At 43.4% G+C, this 22,764-nt stretch overlaps 2 protein-coding genes across 5 annotated transcripts in view; one reads left to right on the top strand and one right to left on the bottom strand.

The window, feature by feature from the left end:
* The first annotated feature begins 1,103 nt into the window (after positions 1 to 1,103).
* Mettl3 (methyltransferase like 3) lies at positions 1,104 to 15,004 on the top strand. Of its 4 annotated transcripts, none has more exons than NM_019721.2 (11): positions 4,721 to 4,957; positions 9,444 to 9,661; positions 9,740 to 10,144; positions 11,030 to 11,205; positions 11,760 to 11,976; positions 12,187 to 12,374; positions 12,888 to 12,926; positions 13,073 to 13,181; positions 13,264 to 13,329; positions 13,659 to 13,771; positions 14,752 to 15,004. In NM_019721.2, exons 1-11 carry the CDS (start codon positions 4,858 to 4,860, stop codon positions 14,861 to 14,863), a joined length of 1,743 nt encoding a protein of 580 aa, NP_062695.2. In that variant the 5' UTR covers positions 4,721 to 4,857; the 3' UTR covers positions 14,864 to 15,004. The 4 variants fall into 4 exon arrangements, 3 of the variants coding, with proteins under 3 accessions (NP_062695.2, XP_006519374.1, XP_017171585.1); XM_006519311.4 differs by having other exon boundaries at positions 4,749 to 4,962; XM_017316096.2 differs by having other exon boundaries at positions 4,750 to 4,957; positions 9,744 to 10,144.
* The window catches only part of Tox4 (TOX high mobility group box family member 4), a 16,364-nt gene continuing 7,935 nt past the window's right edge, over positions 14,336 to 22,764 (bottom strand). Inside the window, exons 6-10 of the mRNA NM_023434.3 lie at positions 22,314 to 22,544; positions 19,004 to 19,084; positions 17,627 to 18,370; positions 17,162 to 17,325; positions 14,336 to 16,644 (exon numbers count right to left, since the gene is read on the bottom strand). Coding sequence (NP_075923.2) covers positions 16,584 to 16,644; positions 17,162 to 17,325; positions 17,627 to 18,370; positions 19,004 to 19,084; positions 22,314 to 22,544 — 1,281 coding nt within the window. The 3' untranslated portion in view covers positions 14,336 to 16,583. The remainder of the gene's footprint in view (positions 16,645 to 17,161; positions 17,326 to 17,626; positions 18,371 to 19,003; positions 19,085 to 22,313; positions 22,545 to 22,764) is intronic.

Below are 22,764 nucleotides of genomic sequence, written 5' to 3'. Positions count from 1 at the left end.
TTGAGCCACAATGGCCAGCAGAGAAACTTGTCTTTTTTTTTTTTTTTCAATTGTATGTGCATTGATATTGATGTTTTGCCTGAATGTATATCTATGTAGGTCCTGGCGTTACATACAGTTGCAAGCCATTATGTGAGTGCTGGGAATTGAATCCAGATCCTTTGGAAGAGCAGTCAGTACTCTTAACTGCTGAGCCACCTCCAGTGTCAAGAACTGTATCTCTAAAATTATATATACATATATGTGTGTGTGAGGTGGTATTTAATAAATAATTTCCTTTTTTGTTTTGTTTCAAAACAGGGTTTCTTTTTGTAGCCCTGGCTGTCCTGGAACTACAGGCTTGCCCCAAACTCAGATCCCCCCAAGCTCTGGGGTTGAAGGTGTGCGCCACCACCACCCAGCATTTTCCCCCTTTATAAGATCATCACATCACTAAACCATCATGCTAAAAGAACATAACTGGCTTTAAAAGATAAAAGCACGCTCTTGAAGCTCTCACCTTCCTTACTCTCGTCTCTAGCCCTCCTCTCCCCACCCCACCCCCAATGCGGCCATGGATGGCCTCCCTCTTTCTACCTTCTTTTCCCTACCTCCCTACAATAAAGCTCTAAAACCATAAAGAAAGAAAAAAAAAAGATAAAAGCACAATGTCTCAAGCTCAGATTCAGACAGGCACAGTGGCTCACCTACAGCACTGGGAAACAGGCAGGAGGGTCAAGAATCTAAAGTTATCCTTGGCTGTATATGGAGTTGATGACCAACCTGGACATACATACGAGACAACTCAAAAAGAAATTAAGTAACAACAACAACAACAAAAACCCAGGTCCAGTTGGGTGGGGTGATAGAGGATTGCATTCCTGGTATGCAGGAGTGGGAGTCGCAGGAATGGAAGGCTAGCCTTGGACCACATACACTCTATAAAAGAACTAGATCCTGAGACTCCAGTCTTTGGTGGTGAGGTGCTGTTCTGCTACTTCTGACAGGAGGCTCCCAGAAAGACAGAGGTGAGTAAGTGTATTCTTTACTCTGCTAAGAAAACAGAGCTATCTGATTCTAGATGTTCCTATCAGAGGAGTGCAGGAGGCCCTCATTAACACATGGGAATCCTGGGAAGTTGGGGGAGTTAAGTAGGGAAAAACAGCTTTTTTTTTTTTAAGATTTATTTCATGTATGCGAGTATACTGCCGATGTCTTCAGACACACACCAAAAGAAGAGGGCATTAGATCCCATTACAGATGGCTGTGAGCCACCATGTGGTTGCTGGGATTTGAACTCAGGACCTCTGGAATAGCAGTCAGTGCTCTTAACAGCTGAGCCATCCTTCCAGCCCCAGCTTTTGTTTTTAATTTCTGGCAAAGCTTTATATGTGTGTGTGTGTGTGTGTGTGTGTGTGTGTGTGTGTGTGTGTGTGTGTGTGTGTGTGTGTATCCCCTCAAACTCAGATCCCTCCCTGAGCTCTGGGAGTGAAGGTGTGCGCCACCACCACCCAGCATTTTCCCCCTTTATAAGATCATAATATCACTAAACTTTCATGCTAAAAGAATATAACTGGCTTTAAAAGATAAAAGCACAATGTCTCAGGCTCAGATTCAGACAGGCGCAGTGGCTCACCTATAGCACTGGGATGTCCTGTGAGATCCTAGAGATAACTAACAAGTCCACCATAGAACTGTTCTTAAACACAATCCACTCAGCAACCTGATACATTTTACAAACCTCTGTAAGATCCATTAAATTCCCCTTGGCATACAGATGTACTGCTTTTGAGATGCCCTGTAAAAACAGCTGTCTTCAAAGAGCCTGATGAAGTGACAACCTTTGGCTATCTGACTCTCTTCTACTTTTTGGCCAAAAATAGAACAAGCACAAGAAACAAGCAAACACTTGGGACTCTAATAAGTAGTCAGTTCCCAGAGCGTCCACTGCTCTGTCAGAGCCTTAGACCTGCATCTTTCTTCTCAAGGTCTCAGCATTTGCTTTCAGAGAATTCTACCCATGTCACCCAAATTCATCCATCCATCTTTCTTCCTTTCTTCTTTCTTTCCCTTTTTCTTCCTTCCTTCTTTGCTTTGTCTTGTTTGTTTTTCTTCAAGACAGGGTTTCTCTGTGTAGCCCTGGCTGTCCTGGAACTCACTCTGTAGACCAGGCTGGCCTCGAACTCAGAAATCCACCTGCCTCTGCCTCGCAAGTGCTGGCATCAAAGGCGTGCACCACCACTGCCCAGCTTCTTTGTCATTTTTAATCCTTTAAATACTTACCTCTTTTTAAGTGTTCTGTCCATTATAGCAGCTGAACACACGTGAAGACCCAGGATCCAAGAGAGCAAATATGGGCTGCAAATCTTGGTTCTGGAACTCAGGAAATACCACTCTTGCCACATTCTGTTAGTTTACTAAATCTAGGCAGAAGCCAGTTCACACTCAAAAGGGGAAATAAAATTAATAGGAAGTGTTTGGTTTCTAGGTCCCAGAATAAGGGACTGGGGTGTATATTTTACATATCAAAGCAGACCTGGCCCCCAGGTTCTCCCAGCATCCCTCCTCCCTACCTGGCATACCCTGCCCACAACCTTGAATTTGCCATTCCAGGGGCCAGGCTGCCCTTCCTGCCCTTCCCCCAGAGGTTCCTCCCTCTATAATCCAGACATTTTGCCCGCGCGGGCTCTCTCTCTCTCTCTCTCTCTCTCTCTCTCTCCCTCCCCCCCCCTCGACCCTGCTCTCTTCTTCCCCTCCCCATCTCTCCTCCTCCTTTTCTCCCCTTGTTCGAGAACTTGTTATCTTTTTCTCTTCCCCCATCCCCATCCATGGCCACCCCCCTGGCCCCAATCCTTGGGGACAGTGAACTCACTCAAGAGCAGATTCCCAGTAAACCTGCCTTTAATATGATCCTGTCTGGCTCTAATTGGCTCATTTATCAGGAATAACAGCAAGTATATACATCCCACATAAGATCATAAATTATGGGAGACATTGGTCCAACTGTGGACCCAACCCCCATAGCACAGGAGGCAAAGCTGAAGTGAGGAGTGCAACGTCGTCTCACAATCGCGTAAACCCTGACTCTGCTTTGCTGCCCTGGAGATCTCTGGCATACTATGGCATACTATGCACATATTTGCCACTTAGCTATCACCCACCACCCCCGTTTTTATTTATTTATTTGAGTACACACTGTAGCTGTCTTCAGACACACCAGAGGAAGTCATTGGATCCCATTACAAATGGTTGTGAACCACTATGTGGTTGCTGGGAATTGAACTCAGGACCTCTGGAAGAGCAGACAGTGCTCTTCATTGCTGAGTCATCTCTCCAGCCCCTTAACTTTTCATTATTTAGGGACTATTTTATTAGTTTTTGTAATCAAACTACTGTACATAAGACCATTCAGTGCAATAATAGAAATAATTTTACTTTAGTTTTTGTTTCTGGATAGGTTTGATAGCCAGCCCAGGAGATCTACTGTTCTCTGCCTTTCCAACACTGAGATAACAACTGCCTAGTCATGGGCTGGAGATAAGGCTCAGTGGTAAAGAGCACAATTTATTATTACAGAATTGAACTCAGGTTCAAACCCTAGCACCCACATTGTACATCACAATTGCCTGTAACTCTAGTTCACGAAGATGACTCCGTCTTCTGGTCTCCAGGGGAGCCAGGTATGTGTGTGTGTGTGTGTGTGTGTGTGTGTACAAACACACATATACAAATATTCAAACACAAAAATAAACCTTTTTCTAAATTAAGCTAAAACAATGTCTGCCACCCCACACAGCTTTGCCTTAAATTTATGTGGGTTCTGGGAATCTCAGAATCTCATGCTTTCACAGCAAACACTTTACTGAGCTACCTCCCCATTTCTTGCACATTTTCTTTTAAAAAAAAAAAAAAGAACAAATTTATTATATGTATATGAGTACACTGTAGCCGTCTTCAGGCACACCAGAAAAGGGCAACGGATCCCAATTACAGATGGATATGAGTAACCATGTGGTTGCTGGGAATTGAACTCAGGACCTCTGGGAGAGCACTGAGTGCTCTTACCTGCCGAGACATCTCTCCACTCATCCTGAACATTTTTAAAGAGTGCTCCCTCACGCTGAAAAAGATGGTTCCCTAATTAAGATGTTTGTCTTAGAATATGCCTGAATTCCCAGAACTCGGATATTGAGGCAGGAGGATTGTGAGTTGCAGAACCACATAGTGAAACTCCACTCTCCTTTCACACACTTTGTATAGAAAGAAAGAAAGAAAGAAAGAAAGAAAGAAAGAAAGAAAGAAAGAAAGAAAGAAAGAAAGAAAGAAAGAAGGAGGGAGGGAGGGAGGGAGGGAGGGAGGGAGGGAGGGAGGGAGGGAGGGAGGGAGGGAGGGAGGAAGGAAGGAAGGAAGGAAGATAATATTTAACTTAGAAAATCTGGGGCCTTAAGGGCAGAAATCTATGATACAGTGCTTGACCGTATGTGCAAGGACCAGAATATACAATCAACCAGACTAACAGTCTGTTCACTCCTTCCCGTCCATCCATCTCTCCACGCATACACCCACCCGTCAAACACTCACACTTGTTCTAGCCCTGCTATTTTAAATGCGTTGTCACTAACGACTTAAAGAAACAACATGGCGGGTCTGCCAGCTACCAACATGGCAAACACAGCCTCAGCGCTCCCGGAAACACGAGAGAGAACTACCGTGAGGATTACGTCCGGCTGGTTCGCCAACCGGAAGTGGCTTTTCATCTTGGCTCTATCCGGCTGGCCTTCGGGCGTCCTCGTGAGAATTAGATGTTTCTTAGTTCTAGGCTGGGGAGGTGCTAGTCCGCCGCGCCTGATTCGAGCCGAGTCCGCGCTGGGAGCTAGGATGTCGGACACGTGGAGCTCTATCCAGGCCCATAAGAAACAGCTGGACTCGCTTCGCGAGAGATTGCAGCGGCGACGGAAGCAGGACTCTGGGCACTTGGGTGAGGTGCGGGGTGGTCGGGGCGGGCCTGGGCGGGGCGAGAGACTCCTGGAGAGGAAGACAGCCCCGGGCTCTGCGCCCTTTCCGGAGCAGCCCTTTATTGGACTCCTCGATTGTTGGTTACCCCATCTTTCCCGAGTAGCTGAAACGCATGCCCACCTGCGGGAAAGCTTGCAGTGCCTCCTCCCGGGCGTCGGTTTTTCAAGCGTAACACCACACCAACATGGGTCCACTCCTCTCCTTGGGTCCCATTCCAGTCCTGTCTAGGAGAATGTTGCGTCCGTGAAGCCTCTCAGTACCTTATTCCGAGAGCCAGCAAAACCCGTTTTGTTGCTTCTGTGCCTGTTTTACCTTAGTTGTAACGTTTGCTTTGTCACTGTCTTTTCTTTCCCATGTGGGCGGGGAGCAAGGATTGCTTCTGTATATCTATCCCCAGAGCCCGGTTTAGCAGCCACAACAGGGTCCTCACTAGGACCTTCTCACTAGGACCTTAATGAATGAGTAGTGCAAGTGTTTACAAACGTAGCAAGAATCTGAAAACACTTGATTTTGGTCTTTAAACATTTTCCCCCTCCCCCTTGTATGACAAAGTTAGAAAAATTGAAGGCACTTAAAAGAGTACTACCCTAATAGCCTTCTCCAGCACAAGCTCAATTATTTAAGGTAAACCAGTTGCAAAGCTCTGCGAGAATACCGAATCCATACTACATGTGTGGGTAGCATGTCAGTGCTTTGCAGTATTCACAGCTCACAACAGCAGACCTTGGTGAAATTCAGTCTCACCGTAATTTGTGAACATTTATTGCATATCTACACTACTCATGGGTTTCGGCAAAAAGAAGACACTGCTGTTACCTTAAAGGAGCTTAAAAATCTATGTGAGAATCAAAGAAGATTAGAAGAAAAAGCAGGGAGAAAAACCCTTCATGGTGGCTCATGCCTGTAATCCCAGCACTTTTTTTTTTAAAAGATTTATTTATTTATTATATGTAAGTACACTGTAGCTGTCCTCAGACACTCCAGAAGAGGGAGTCAGATCTTGTTACAGATGGTTGTGAGCCACCATGTGGTTGCTGGGATTTGAACTTCAGACCTTCGGAAGAGCAGTCGGGTGCTCTTACCCACTGAGCCATCTCACCAGCCCATCCCAGCACTTTTTTAAACAAGAGGGATATCTGTGAGTTTGAGGCCAGCCTGGTATACACAGTGAGTTCCAGGACAGCCAGAACTACCTAGAGAGACCCTGCCTCAAAACAAAACAACAAAGCCAAAAAAAAAAAAAGAAAAGAAAAAGAAAGAAAGTGTCACAGCTACAGTATTATATATGTAAGATGCTAAATGAATGGGTCCACAGTCGCTACAATGACTAAGAAATGGGGCAAGCTTAATGGGGACTTCCTACTGGAGTTGCCAGTTAAATTTGGCCTTGATTTTTAAACTGCATTAGCCAATACAAGATTTATCAGATTACATAATTTAAAAAAGATAATAGGGCATTATGGAACACAAAGTGCAAAACATAGGAAAAGGGAATAATTAGAAACCAAGATTTGAGAGTTCGAAGCCAGCATGGTGTACATAGTGAGTTCCAGGATAGCCAGAGCTACACAGTAAGACCCTATCTCAAACACACCAGGAATGAAGAACAGTAACACTTTAATCAAAAAATGTAACAGGCACAGCAGTTAGATTCCTTGTTTTGAGTTGATAGATTCTTTGTTTTGTTTGAAATAAACCTAATAGCAAAAAGTTTGTTTAAACATATTTGGCATTAGGTATCATTGCATATTTCTATAAAATACCAGTTTTAACTATATTTGTAGCTTGAAAAGCAGTCTATGTTTCCACATAGAATTTCGGCTAGATTACATCAAAAAGGATGTTTCTTTGGCTTTAATTAGAAGTTTGAAATCATGGAAAACACTCAAGAATTTAAGACTTATTTACTAACATTTGTTTTGGTCATGGACAGCTTTCCCAAAGTATGCTCATTAAATTGGGCTAGACAAAAAAAAAAAAAAAACCCTACAAAGTCAATGTATAATAAGAATTGCCATGTTGGGTGGTGGTGGCGCACATACAAATCTTAGTTTGCACTTAGGAGGCAGAGTCAAAGGCTAGCCTGGTCTACAGAGCAAATTTCAGGATGGCTGGGGCTATACAGAGAAACCTTGTCTTGAAAAACAAAACAACAACAATAAAAAAGAATTGCCTGGAGTTTTGATTAACAAAATAAACATTTGTAGGAATAGGATTGTATTACACAGTGCTTGGCACACATGTTTGTTTGTTTTTTATGTAAGTGTTTTGCCTTCACGGAATTATGTGCCCCACATGTGTGCCCAATACCCTTCAAAGCCAGAAGAAATCTTTGGATCCCATGAAACTGGATTACAAATAGTTGTCAGCCACCATATATGTTCTGGGGACCAAACCCCAGGTTTGAACAGCAAGCATTTTAACCATTGAGCCATCTTTTCAGCCTTGGCCACATAATTGAGTATAAATGGGGAAATGGTTAATATATGACTTAAAACCATTTCAAAATCTACCTAACAAGCTAGGCATGGCATTACATGCCTATAACCCCATCAGGAGGTTAGAAATTTTTAGGTTAGCGTGGGCTAAGTAGATCCTATCTCAGACAAACAAGGCCAGGCATGATAGTTCATACCTGTAATCTCAGTACTTAGGAGGCTAAGGCAGCAGAGTTTGAGGCTGTACTGGGTTACATAGTAGGTTCCAGACCAGCCTGGACTAAATAGTAAGACCCTGTGAAAAAAATCAGGCATCTCCATGACAAAGTAGTGATATAATTTGACTTACAACTTACCAATAATAGGATAGTTGTGGTGGTATATGCCTTCAGTTCCAGCACTTGGGAGACAAAGCGAGGCAGACTTTTGGACTACATAGTGAGTTCCAGGACAGCCAGAGCTACAAAAAACAAACAAAAAAAAACCCCACCTATACTTTTATAGTCCCTATCAAAAAAATCCTTTTTTTTTTTTTTTTTTTTTAAGGGGAGGGGAAAATGTCTCACCATGTAACTCTGGCTGGTCTGGAACTTACTATATACACCAAGCTGGCCTCAAACTCAGAGCTAACTGCCTGCCTCCGCTTGCCTGGGACTAAAAGGCAATGTGCTTCTATGCCCGGCTGCCTTTTTAAATGTATTATTTTGAGAAAGGTTTGCTAAACTGTCTAGACTTAGACATGAATTACTCTGTAGCCCAAAGCTTCTGTGATCCTTCCTGCCTTAGCCTCCCAAGCTTACAGGCCTGGCTTCCACAACTTATACATTAGCCCCCTTGGCATACTTTGAATCAAGAAAACACTTTAACACTTACGTTTGTTAATAGAATCTGAATTCCTTTTTGAAAAGAGCTCGTGTTTCCTTGTTACAGTGGCTTTTATCATCGTGCATATTTGCTCATTGAAAGTAAATTTTTGGTACTTCAAATTTATAACTTCAATAAGAAAGTTCAGGATTTGCTCCTAGTGTATGCCTCTGTTTTAGTTCACATTTATTAGACTTGTAGGATCTCTGAATTCCAAGAGTCTAATATCCACCAGCACAGTCCTGCTGAAGGCAAGTATTTCTCTTAACACTGTTGTAAGTGTGCTATGTAGCAATTATTACTTACATTTCTTTGTATACTTTTAGCTAAGGCCAATTATTTTAAACCATCCAAACCTTTACTGTGCTTCCATGACCTTTTCATGTGTACAGTGGTGGAGTAAGATCATATAGTGGGAATATGCTGGGACCATCATTTGCTGATCAGGCCTTTGGCCAAGTATTCCAAGGGCCTGGTGTTTATGTTTATGAAGCATATTCTCCATGGCCAATAGCCATGTTTCATTAAAATTTCAGATCCATCCCTGGGAAACATAATCACATCCCAGGGTTTTTGTTTGTTTGGGTTTTTGTTTTGTTTTTTTTTGGTTTTTTTTTTTTTTTTTTTTTTTTTTTCATTTTTTGAGACAGGGTTTCTCTGTATAACCCTGGCTGTCCCGGAACTCTCACACTGTAGACCAGGCTGGCCTCAACTCAGAAATCCACCTGCCTCTGCCTCCCAAGTGCTGAGATCCCAGTTTTGATTATTGAAAATACTCTTTTTTTGTTTGTAAATTTTAGTTAAAGTATGGGTTTATTGTATCATTTGAGAGGAGGAGAAGGTGGCAGAGACCTGCCTGTAAATGTACCATGCTACATTACTTCCTTTGAAGCAGTGAGGGCAGAGAATCAGGGAAAGATTGCTCCCCCAACAGAGAAACGGTGAGTAGTTCTCTGGAAAATCCAGGATTATTTTGGCAAAACAGCAAGTGCTGCCATGTGAATGAAAGGTGATCTAGAGCTAACGCTGGTCAGAGACCCTGCTTGAAGTGAAAGATGTGTGTGCTAGCGATGCTGGACAGTTGAACCCCGAGGAACGTGAACACTGACTGGACTGACCCTTTCCACTTTATTTTCTTCCTTGTAGATTTAAGGAACCCAGAAGCGGCACTGTCCCCAACCTTCCGTAGTGATAGTCCCGTGCCTACTGCCCCTACCTCTAGCGGCCCTAAGCCCAGCACAACATCTGTGGCCCCTGAACTAGCTACAGACCCTGAGTTAGAGAAGAAGTTGCTACACCACCTCTCAGATCTGGCCTTGACCTTGCCCACTGATGCTGTTTCCATCCGTCTTGCCATCTCTACGGTAATCACCTGATGAAATTGGAATTTATCCCGAGTTTGCTTTTGTTCATGGTGTCTTATCGTCTTCTCCTTTCTTTAGCCAGATGCACCTGCCACTCAAGATGGGGTAGAAAGCCTTCTCCAGAAATTTGCCGCCCAGGAGTTGATTGAGGTAAAGCGAGGTCTCCTCCAAGATGATGCACATCCTACTCTTGTAACTTACGCTGACCACTCCAAGCTGTCTGCCATGATGGGGGCTGTGGCAGAAAAGAAAGGTCTTGGAGAGGTAGCAGGGACCATCGCAGGGCAGAAACGGCGTGCAGAACAGGATTTGACTACAGTGACCACCTTTGCCAGCTCTTTAGCATCTGGTCTGGCCTCTTCAGCATCAGAACCAGCTAAGGAGCCGGCTAAGAAGTCAAGGAAGCACGCTGCCTCCGATGTTGATCTGGAGATAGAAAGCCTTTTGAACCAACAGTCAACGAAAGAACAGCAGAGCAAGAAGGTAGGGACCACGCGAACACGCTCACATTCCTTAGTTACAGTTCTGATTTGTTACTGTTTGCACAAGGAGTATTTCGTAGAATTGAGACGTAGAGCAGTGTTTCTCAATGGGGATGATTTCTTCTACCATTACCTCTACCCCACGTTCGGTGGTTTCTGTGTCCAGTGTTATCACAGTATGGTAGAGTGCTGTTGGCACTCAATAGAGAGAGGATCTGGAAGGTGGGGGCTGAAACTTTTGTGAAACATGCTACAATGTATAGTAGGACCCCTCCCCACTCCTCCTTCCCCAGATGAAACTGTCTAGTCTTAAAATATCAATAATGCCGTTTCGAGGAAGTCCTTATTTACAGAATCTGGAAGAATTCTCAAAAGAGGATTCAGAAAACAGAAATTTAAATAAGTACTCATTTGGACCAAGTTATATAAGTTGATGAAATTATCAGTACAATGGTTCTGATTTGAACTATATTAAATTCTTACTTGTTCCCAATTTCTAGTTTAGTTTTAAAATGTTAGTTTGGTCTTCGATGACGATAACCAGAGTTGTTCTTTACAGAACTATTGAATAGAGTGAGCTAAGCAATAGAAGACTAGTGCTGTGCCTTTCTTAGTTGTCTAATCAATCCAAATTAGCTTTTTTGAGGGGAAGTTACACTCTTTTAGGGAGGTAAGATCGGCTTACTGCTTAGTTGTAGAAACCAGGCTCTTTGCATTTGAATTACATTCTAAATGCTTGTGAGGAGGACTGAGCCTATAACAACTCTGCTACATTGTTCATTCATATATTCCTCATTAGACATTAAGTGATTAGACTTATGGAGGCAGTCAGTTTAAGGGCTAATTTATCTACAAACCCTTAAGACCAAGGCTACTTCTGTCACAGGTCAGTCAGGAGATCCTAGAGCTATTAAATACCACAACAGCCAAGGAACAGTCCATTGTTGAAAAGTTTCGCTCTCGAGGTCGGGCCCAGGTGCAAGAATTTTGTGATTATGGGACCAAGGAAGAGTGCATGAAAGCCAGTGACGCTGACCGGCCTTGTCGCAAGCTGCACTTCAGGTCTCTTGGGAGGGAATGAGGTGGGGAGGGTTCCGCAGGAGCAGCAGTTCCTTTGCAGCATATTCTTCCTGCCTTTGGAATGGCTACTGCATGAGAAGGAGTACAGGCTCACTTGCAAGTAAAAGGAAGATTTTCTAGCCAAGCATCTGGATCTGAGTAACAATGAAAGTTAAAGTCTGGAAGGCAGAGAGTCCTAGGAGAAGTCAGGAACCTGGGCGTAGGGCCGGTGTTTACTCTGGAGTAAGGAGGCCTTCCTGGACGATATCCTTCCCTTTAGTAAGAGAAGAAAGTCTGTATTCTGTTGTCTTTGAGACAAGGTTTCAGAGCTCCGGCTGGGCACGCTGAGGATGGGCTTTCTGATTTTCAGGCTCTGGTTATCAGTGCTAGGATTATAGGCCTAAGCCGCTGCCCCCAGATCAAGTCTTTAGTCAGGAGAACGAAAGTCCTTTAGTTTAACAATGCAGAAAATTGGGGGAGAACAAGAAATTTTGAATTGTATGATCTACTTTTGAAGTACCATCTTGATTCTGATTCCCTTTTTTTTATTTTCCCAGACGAATTATCAATAAGCACACTGATGAATCTTTAGGTGACTGCTCTTTCCTTAACACATGTTTCCACATGGACACCTGCAAATATGTTCACTATGAAATTGATGCTTGTGTTGATTCTGAGAGTCCTGGCAGCAAGGAGCATATGCCAAGCCAGGAGCTTGCTCTTACACAGAGTGTTGGGGGTGACTCCAGTGCTGATCGACTCTTTCCACCTCAGGTACCTACATGTCCACACAGCCCGGGACAACCTATTCTAAGCTATATACTTAAACTGGGTGGGGTATCCATATATGTAGAAAAATAGGGAATAATTTAGCAATCTGGCTTACTGATGGGAGCACAATGGGATAGGAATGCTTGAGGTAGAGGGTTTGGGACTGTGAAATCTGTGAAAGAAGGAAAGATGACCAAATACTACCTCCTGCAGTGGATCTGTTGTGATATCCGCTACCTGGACGTCAGTATCTTGGGCAAATTTGCAGTTGTGATGGCTGACCCACCTTGGGATATTCACATGGAGCTACCGTATGGGACATTAACAGATGATGAGATGCGCAGGCTCAATATACCAGTGCTACAGGATGACGGCTTTCTTTTCCTCTGGGTCACAGGAAGGTAATATAATCCAGATATGTAGGTATGGGAAATACAGCAGAGTGAAAACTGGGTAAAGTCCTGGGTTTCTCAGGCATTTGATTAAATGTCACTTAGGATGCCTGCCTCTTCTGAGGGGTTTGATGTTTTTAGCACTAATACTTGGGATTCCTGATTTAGAAAAATGAGGTCTTTCAGATTAGATGCTGCTGCTTCATCTTTTTTCACTGTTGCCCCAACAGCAATGAATGCTTCTGTTATTTATAATACATGTGACATTTTGAAGGAAAAAATATGAAAATGTGGGCAGATAAATTGTTTAACCCTTCCATCTTTTTTTTTTTAAAGATTTATTTATTATGTGTAAGTACACTATAGCTGTCTTCAGACGCTCCAGAAGAGGGCGTCAGATCTTGTTACAGATGGTTGTGAGCCACCATGTGGTTGCTGGGATTTGAACTCCGGACCTTTGGAAGAGCAGTCGGGTGCTCTTACCCACTGAGCCATCTCACCAGCCCCCTTCCATCTTTTTAGGGCCATGGAATTGGGCAGAGAATGTCTGAACCTCTGGGGGTAAGTAGAAATTATGTTGCCTTTTTTAGGAGAAATGTAACTTGACAAGTCCCTTCTCTCAGTGTTCCTGCCAATCTGCCCTTGTGTCTTGTGCTGTGCCTCAGCTGTGAAGCTGGTTAAAGCTCAGGTTCTCTCCTATGCTCCAGTTATGAACGGGTGGATGAAATCATCTGGGTGAAGACTAATCAGCTGCAGCGCATCATTAGGACGGGCCGGACGGGTCACTGGTTAAACCACGGGAAGGAACACTGCTTGGTGAGGAACAGGAGGAAGAGGGGGAGCTGCTTAGGAGACTGAAGGCTGTGGTTGTGTAAACAGTGTTCTCTGTGATGAGCAGGTTGGTGTTAAGGGAAATCCTCAAGGATTCAACCAGGGCCTGGACTGCGATGTGATTGTAGCTGAGGTATGTGTCCCCTGTGCATCTAAAGCTTTCAGACTTTCACTCAATACTCCTGTCAGTCTCCATTTTTTTTTTTTTTTTTTCCTCATTTGGGTAACACAGACCAGACTAGAATTGCAATCTTGAGTAACTTTTTAAAAATTTATTTTTATTTCATGTGTATCAGTATTTTGCCTGCATGTATGTCTTTTTGAGGGTGTCATGAGCTGTAGGTCTTGGGAATTGAAGCCAGGTCCTCTGGAAAAACAACCAGTGCTCATAACTGTGAGCCATTTCTCTATCTATTAAGCAATCTTGAATAACTTAAAGTAGCTTGAGTTTTTATTTTCTAGGTTCGTTCCACCAGTCATAAACCAGATGAAATATATGGCATGATTGAGAGACTGTCCCCTGGCACCCGCAAGATTGAGTTATTTGGACGACCACACAATGTGCAGCCCAACTGGTAACATTAAGAGAACAGGCTCTTGCCTCCCTACCTCCTGCCCGTCCCTCCCCCAAAAAACCCTTTATGGACAAAGACAGATGTCACTGAGTTGTATACATTCTGGTAGTCTAGATGGCTTAAGCTTTACCAGAATCTACAACATTCATTAGAACCCAAAGGGCTGTTCTTAAAGCTCTAACTGCCCAAGGATCGTCAGCTATTCTGTGGGCTATATTAAATCTGCCCCCTAGTGGCTACTAAGTATTTATTCAATCTGTCAGTTTTAATGTTTGATGCCAATGGTGAGCATTTTAATTATCCAAGGACTATTCACTAGCAGTGACTGAATGAAGTAGGCCTGGCTACCATCAATTACTAATCCTTAGATAGACAGATCCGGCTGGATCTTGGGGCATGAGACTGAAGCAGGAGGATTGCAAGCTTAAGGCCTGCCAATGCTTATTTAGAGGTCTCAAAAGGGGAGGGGGGCTGGTAGTGTTAAGAGTTTAAGAGTGTATATGTAAGGTGCCTAGGTTCAACTCTTAGGACCACCAAAGAAATTAAAATCCAATCAGTTTTTGTATTGACACTGCCATATTATTTGCTCTGATCTTTTTAAAAGTTGATGTAGGCCGGGCGTGGTGGCGCATGCCTTTAATCCCAGCACTCAGGAGGCATAGGCAGGTGGATTTCTGAAGCCAGCCTGGTCTACAAAGTGAGTTCCAGGTCAGCCGGGGCTATACAAAGAAACCCTGTCTCAAAAACCAAACCAAACCAAACCAAAAAAATTGACGTGGACTGGGCATAGTAGAGCACACCTTTAGCCTCAGCACTTGGGAGGCAGAGGCAAGTAGATCTCTGAGTTCAAGGTTAGCCTGGTCTACATGGAGAGTTAGTTCCAGGACAGCCTGAGATAGGTATCACCAGAAAGTAGAACATTTTAAGTATTAAGCCCTTACAGGATTTTTGGTTTGCCTCTTCTTTCCCCCTTGTTTTAGGATTACTCTTGGAAACCAACTGGATGGGATACACCTACTAGACCCAGATGTGGTTGCCAGGTTTAAGCAAAGGTATCCGGACGGCATCATCTCTAAACCTAAGAATTTATAGACGCACTTCCTTACAAAGCTAAGCGTTCAGAGCCATGGGCTACAGGCCACACCTTAAGAGGACTGTTTACGCAATAGTGTCCCCTACCCTGTATATAAATAAATAAAAGTTTGTATTATAATTGGAATTTCTGAAGTGAAATTATGGCTTTCCACTTAGTGTGTGTCCTTGTGCTACTCTTATTTAGCGTGATTCATTATAAGTAAAAGAAGAATGTTAGCTACCTAGCGTGTTAGAAAAGACTACACAGGTTCACAGTGCTTAGCAATTAATATGCTATAAACAGGATTAATTTGAATTTTACCATGCATATGGTACTCTAAACTTTTGCTTATTCTATGTACGTTTGCTGGTTTATTAGTCTGTAGCTAATTTCTAAGAAAAACAAGGTACCTTCAATTAAAATTAGAGCTTAGAATATAAAAAATTGGCCTATGCATTATGTAAATGAATGCACATTTAAAAGATGTTTCATCAAACACAGATTCTTTACTTTGTAAAACCTCTTATTAGGGGTATAGAGTTCTGCTTCTTACATGCAAAACTGGTAACCAAGTCAGGTAAAGAAATACTTGTACAGAAAAAGATCGTTTTGGATGATGTCGTTTCCCCTCTAGCCCAATGTGCTAAGACTGAGACAAACAGAATTTGTGTGTTTTTGTCAGGAGCAGGGAGGGGGACCTTAAGATAGGATCTCACTAGGTAATCCTGGCTAACTTCAAGCTCAGAGATCCAACCTGCCTCTTGCCTCCTAAGTTGTAGGATTAAAGGGGAGTGCCACCACACCCGGTCTATTTTTTGAGACAAAGTCTGATTTAAGTTCAGATCAAAAATCTTCCTGTCTACTTCCAAAGTATTAGGATTAAAGGCACGGGCCACCATGTTCTGTAAAACCTTTACCTCATGCATCTTAGACTGTTCTCAAACTCACTAGTGGGCCAAGGATGACCTTGAACTCCTGATCTTCCAGCCTGGGGTCTGAACTCAGAGCTTTATAGTGCTAAGCCATAACCCCAGGCCTTCAAACCTTCCTCCTAATAGCACTGTGTATATCAATAATAGTTCCCTTTTAAAGGGCTATCACACATTTTATTTTAAATCAGTATTTTCATTCCTCCTTCACTTGGGATTTAAACCCAGTGCACTTTACCACTGAGCTGAAACCCTAAGTCTCTCTTCTCCCAGAGCTTTTTCTGCCGAGAACAAAGCAAAGCACTCGCCCAATGACATTCTAGGCAAGTTGTCTGACCGTTTTACTGGTATGTTTCTTCTAATGACCCCTATGATTTGCTCCCATCACTCTTCCCTGTGCTTGCTAGTAAGCTGGTAATTTTGCTTACAGTTGAGAGTAAAAAGCAATTCTAAATTACAGTGAATTTGCTGGCCCTGCTACATAGTCTGGCCTCTGCTGAAGAAAGAAAAGGGAGATGGAGGCATGAAGGACTATGGGTAAAGGTCAGGCACTACAGAAGCCCAGTTTGTGTTTAAAAAACAGGCTTTTGGCCGGGCGGTGGTGGCGCACGCCTTTAATCCCAGCACTTGGGAGGCAGAGCAGGTGGATTTCTGAGTTCGAGGCCAGCCTGGTCTACAAAATGAGTTCCAGGACAGCCAGGGCTACATAGAGAAACCCTGTCTGGAAAACCAACAAAACAAAACAAAAAAACAGGCTTTTGGACTCGTGTTCAGCAGATGAATCTTCAAGGCTTGGAGAAGACGAAGGCTACTTCACAAACACCACAGAGTTTGGATTTCTAGAGGCCACCCAGGCCAAGAATACATCCCTAAGAGAGAAAGATACATACAAACTTATTATAGCAAAACCATACCCAAATATTTCCCTACATCTCCAAAGTATAACATCATCAAGTAGCCTAAAAGTCAGATGTGGTAGACTGTGCCAATCCACCTCGTAGAGGACACATATGCCCTTTCACGGATATAGGTAATTCCCTGGGATATTTTGGTAGAAGGGCAAAGTTTTCACTTACTACTCACCTTCTCTACACTTAGCATTTACTCTGCTACTTTCCCCCTTACCTATCCCTCACCAAATTCTTTGACACTGGTAATTGAAATCAGGACCTTACCCATGCCAGGCAAGCAGTTGTCAGTTGAGCTACATCCTCATCTCTAAGCAATTGAACATCTAGGAGCATCTCTAATCAGATACCTACCCACCCACACATGTCAAGTGGCTCTGCCTAATAAGGTCATGCTCAGTCCACACGGGTACGGGTACCATGCTCCCCAACAGTTTCACTTCACTACCTCTTGATTTATAAGGACTGTTAAACTCACCTGCAGTGCTTCACCACACACTCATTGCTGCAGTACTCGTTGTCCCAGTCCTTACTGACAACAGGAGGGTTCTCACAACCAGACCTCACACATCGAGGCTGAGGTGACAGTGCCACAGGGGAGCCACTCACCAATTCAACATCCATCTGAGAAGGAGACTCCACCTTAAAACAGGGAGCAATACAAGGATGGATTAGAGTGCTACTACCTAGTCAAAACATCTGCCACACCCCCTTATATAAGGAGTTTCAGAAAAAGGTGATTTCTTGTTCTCATTTATAACCAAGCTTACAGCTCTAGGAAGCAGAATGAATTCTTAATATTTTCATTTTAAAGTAACTTTATAAAGTGAAGCTGACATGCAGAGGCAGGAGAATCAGGTTCAAGGCTATCTTTGGCTACATAGTCCATATGTCCTGGCCAACATAAGACCCTATCTCAAAAAACAAAGAGCAAAGGCTTTACCTCAGGAACTACATCTGCGATCATTTCACAGATTGTCTCAGGAGAGGTTGCCTCTACTGTGTGGGCCTCGGGGCTGCTGTTCATAGGCTGCTCAGGACTGCTTTCTACAGTTGGAGGGACCACAGTAGTCTGTATTTTCAGAGTGGGTGGAGGCACAATCTTGCTCTGCAGAGGTGGTGGCTGCTGCTGTAAGTTGATTCTAACTTTCTGAGGTGGAGGTTGCTGCATGGCCTGAAGTGGAGGGGGTTGCTGTAGAATGGTTACTTGCTGTTGAGTTGGGGGCTGAGGCATCTGTTGCAACGGAGGAGGCTGTAGTCGGGGTGGAGGCAGTTGCATGGAAGCAGCAGCAGCTGCAGCTGCCTGCAACACTGACCGGGTGACAATCTGGGCCTGCTGGCTTGGCTGAATAGTAGCTGTACTTGTTTGGCCTACCTGGAGCCCACGGGAGGTAACCACTGTGGCTGGGATAACAGTAACCATTCCACCTTGGGACATGGTGATAGAAGAAGGCAACATCTGTTTGGTAATAATCAACTTGGTAATATTGGGCTGACCTCCAGGCCCAGAAGAGGCTTGGTTTGCCACGTAAGATGAAAGCGTGGAATTCACTATGATGCAAGGGGGCAAAGCAGGAGACTCCGTTGAGGCTGGTGCTGGAGATGCTGGGTCAGCAGCAGTCACAGGAGGTGGGGAAGGAGTCTGTGACTGTGGCACAGGATCTAATTCCACTGTTTCCACAGTAGCCTACAAACAAAGACCAAGACAAAAAGGCGACAAGTAATTTACTCTCTACTCTAGTACACATTCATTTTCATTACAGCAAAAAAAAAAAAAAGATGTCATAGAAAGATAAGGACTTTCTTACGTAAACACTGGAAGTAGTGGATAAACTAAAAGACTTATTTACAGAACTTATGATTGAAATACTGGGTGAGGAAGCTCTAAAATTTAACACTATACAGTAATAGGTTATACAGGTTTATTTTTTATGTGTATGTGTAGTATTTTTTGGGTGGTGGTGGGGTTCGAGACAGGGTTTCTCTGTATAGCCCTGGCTGTCCTGGTATGTGTAGTATTTACCTGCACATATGTGCACCATATGTATGCTTCAGGAGGTCATAAGAGGTCACTGGATCTTAAGGAACTGGAGTTACAGATAGTCCTAAGTCAACATGTTGAGTATTGGGTACAGAATTAATATCCTTCCCAAGAACAGCAGTGCTTTTAACTCTCACAGCCTCACCACGATTTTGGTTTCCTGGCTCTGTGTGTGTGTGTGTGTGTGTGTGTGTGTGTGTGTGTGTGTGTGTGTGTGAGATTTACCTATAACAATTGGAAAAAAAAATGACTTAAGGCATCTGTTTATTGTAACCATACCTGGCATTCCTGGTTGTCTTTATAAGCAGCTAGTGCCTTGAGATACTCTTTCTTGGCAGCCTCAGTCTTCCGCTTGTACACCTACAGGAAAGACAGTGTTTGTTTCAAATGAACCACTGGTAAGTCTGGTAAGTACTGTGCATCAGAACTCAGTTCAACCACTCACAGAGGTGAACAGCTCCATGTCCACTGCCATATAAAGCATAAAACCGTTTGCAAATTGTAAGATCAGTAATATACTTAGCTCAATACCGCCCAACTCAGAAAGGTTTCCCTTAGGAAATGTGTAAGCTGTCAAAGATGACCTCAAGAGTCCTTTCCTCTTGCATGTCTCTTCTGACACCAAAAGCGGAAGCCTATTTCTTTTACTGAATCTGGGCTACCTCTGTGACTTGTTTGATCACTAGAATATAACACACTATTTAAAACACAAGAGGCAATAGATCTCTATGAATCTGCATCCAGCCTGGGCTACAAAGTCAGTTCCAGGACAGCCAGGACTACACAAGAAACCTTGTCTTAAAAAACAAAGCAAACAACCCAAAAAAACACATGAAAGGCTACAAGGAATAACAACACAGCAACTAACAGACAGAAGTAACTGCCAGCTTAGCCAGCCATACTCCACCATTTGGTTAAAACAAAATCAGCTTTTTGTTTTAGGTACTGAGGACTGCTTTGACAGAAAATACAGGCACATAGGGTAATGATAATTACAGCTATCTTCAGTTTACGACTTGATGATTCATACCTTCCACCCCCACCAACACACACATTCCATAAGCTAGCCTTGAAACTCATGATCCTCTCTCTGCCTCATAAATGCTAAGAACCACAGTAGTATCCTACCATGTCAGTTTCTTTTTCCTAAAGAGATGGTGTATGTGTGTCTCAGTATGTTGTTGATCCCAAATCGCTGGGGCCAAGGTGTTTTCTACCCTGCCCTCCCCTCCCCAGTATAACTGGGACTACACATACATGTCATTATTACCAGTTCAATTTTTTTAATTCTGTTTAAATTTAGGGAGAATATATGTATATTCTATATTCTATTCTATTCTCTCTCTCTCTCTAAACATATATATATTATATATATAGTTAGTTTTCAAGCTAAACTGTACCTGAAACTTTGAGGGATAGTTTCAACATGCAACTTACCAAGAAATATTTTAACTTTACAATTAGAAAAAAAACACGAGGCTCGGGAAAGTTAACCTAAAAACTAAACAGTTAAAGACAAAAGAGGGATTAGGCACTATTGGATGGTACATGGAATTTCCAAGCTTTGAAAAGCTAAACTCAACAGCTGAAGACACAAGGGATAAGGCACAATTGCTCACTGTCACATGAAATTTAAAGTTAAGGGAACAAGACTGCCCAACCTTATCATTTAGAAGCTGTATGACCTTAACTGGGTAGGGAACCCCATAGTTCATCTTTAGACCTTTTCTTTCTTTTCTCTTCTCTTCTTTCTCTTTTCTCTTTCTCCCCCTCTCCTCTTTCCTTCTCTCCCTCCCTCCCTCCCTCCCTCCCTCCCTCCCTCCCTCTCTCCATCCCTCCCTTTCTTTTTTTCGAGACAGGGTTTCTCTGTGTGGCCCTGGCTGTCCTGAAATTCACTTTGTAGACCAGGCTGGCCTCAAACTCAGAAATTCACCTGCCTCTGCCTCCCAAGTGCTGGGATTAAAGGCGCGCGCCACCACACCTGCCAGAGTTCACCATTAGTAAAAGGAAAATGATGGTTATTTTACAGATTAGGGAAGATACACAGTCTTTTTATAGTGGAATTTTATTATTTATTCGTGTGTACATGTGCATGTTTTTGGGTGTGCATGCAGAGGTCAGAGGACAAATTGATTCTTCCCTGTCACCGTGAAGAATGTTGGGTTCAAGGTCATCAGAAGCCTTCACCCAATGAGCGCTAATTTGCAGTCCCACTTATAGTTTGATAATGGGATTTTAGGTTAGAGGTAGCTCTGTAGGAGAGTAAACATTTAGCAAGTATAAAGCCTTGGGTTTGCTACCCAGCACAACAACAATAACTAAATTAAAATGATTTTTTTCCCTGAAACTTCTAAGATAAAGAATATGTGAGCCAGGCAGTGGTGGCTCACACCTTGAATCCCAGCACTCAGGAGGTAGAGGCAGGTGGATCTCTGTGAGTTTGAGGCTAGCCTGCTCTACAGAGTAAGTTCCAGGATAGCCAGGGCTGTTACACAGAGAACCCCTGTATGGAAAGCAAATGTATTAATACCATTAACAAAGAGCTCTACGACAGGGAAAGATGTGTGGTGATTTGAATTAAGAATGGCCCTCATGGGCTGGAGAGATGGCTTAGCAGTTAAGAGCATTGACTGCTCTTCCAGAGATCCTGAGTTCAATTCCCAGCAACCACATTGTGGCTCACACCATCTGGAACAGAGTCCGATGCTCTCTTCTGGTGTGTCTGCTGACGACAGCGACAGTGTACTCACATACATAAAATTAAATCTTAAAAATATATAAATAGCTGGGCAGTGGTGGTGCACACCTTTAATCCCAGCACTTGGGAGGCAGAGGCAGGTGTATTTCTGAGTTCGAGGCCAGCCTGGTCTACAGAGTGAGTTCCAGGACAGCCAGGGATACACAGAGAAACTGTCTCGAAAACAAATAAATAAACAAACAAATATATATATATGTGTGTGTGTGTGTACATATATATGTAAATAATTTAATAAATAAAATCTTACCCAAAAAATAAAAAGGAATCTCCCCGCTACCCCCAGCCATTTGAATGCTTGGTCACCAGAGAGTAGCACTACTTGAGGAAGATTAGTAAGTGTGGCCTTGTTAGAGGGAGCATGTCACTGGAAGTCGGCAGAGGTTCTAAAAGCCAAGCTGGGCTCAGTGTCCGTTTCTGCTGCCAGCAGATCTGGACGTAGCACTCTCAGCCACTTCTCTAACACCATGTCTGCCTGCATGCTGCATGCTCCTTGATAAGAATGTACTAAACCTCTGAAACCATAAGCAAGCCCCAATTAACTGCTGTCTTTTACATGAATTTCCTTGTGGGCTGGAGAGATGGCTCAGCGGTATCGAGCACTGGTTGCTCTTCCAGAGGTCCTGAGTTCAATTTCCAGCAACTACATGGTGGCTCACAACCATCTGTAATGGGATCTGATGCCCTCCTCTGGCACCCAGGTGTACATGCAGATAGAACACTCATACATAAAATAATTAAATCTTTAAAAAAAAATTGCCTTGCTCATGATATCTCTCGTCACACCGGGACTAAGGCTCTGTCCCTTTAAAAGTGTTCGCTCCCACTATTCACCTGCTTCTGTTCCTCTCCAAGACTGTCCCACATGGAAGCCACAATCTTCGATACCTCCCCAAAGGTTGCGTTTGGGTTTTGTCCCTTGATGGCAGCCTGCGTATCTCGAAAGAACAATGCATACGCAGAGACTGGCTTCTGAGGTTCATTTGGGTCTTTCTTTTTTCTCTTCTTGGGAGCCTTTTGCTTTTTCCCTGTTTCCACTACCACTGTCTTCTGGGCGGGAAGTTGCTGTCAGGGAGAAAAATGGAGAGAATTAAAAGATGGCAGAAGGGAAGTACTGGTCCTGGAGAACTTTAAGAAAGGGGTTTGATAGGGCAAACCAGGCTGGAGAGATGGCTTAGCAGTGAGGGAGGGAAAGCAGCCATAGCCGTGGCATTTAAGCTAAAACCGGAAGCAATGGTTTTGAGAGTCTTATTTGAGGATCACTAAGAACAGTAATTGAGACAAG

The sequence above is a fragment of the Mus musculus genome, chromosome 14 (assembly GCF_000001635.26).
Source record: "Mus musculus strain C57BL/6J chromosome 14, GRCm38.p6 C57BL/6J".
Lineage (NCBI taxonomy): Eukaryota > Metazoa > Chordata > Mammalia > Rodentia > Muridae > Mus > Mus musculus.
This window is presented reverse-complemented; position numbering and strand designations above follow the sequence as displayed.

Bases quoted from the DNA above. Each gene is read 5' to 3' on its own strand.
- Mettl3 (NM_019721.2), top strand. From the start codon at position 4,858: ATGTCGGACACGTGGAGCTCTATCCAGGCCCATAAGAAACAGCTGGAC. The intron at 4,958-9,443 runs GTGAGGTGCGGG...TCTTCCTTGTAG, and splicing joins GCAGGACTCTGGGCACTTGG to ATTTAAGGAACCCAGAAGCG. The intron at 12,927-13,072 runs GTAAGTAGAAAT...CCTATGCTCCAG, and splicing joins GAATGTCTGAACCTCTGGGG to TTATGAACGGGTGGATGAAA.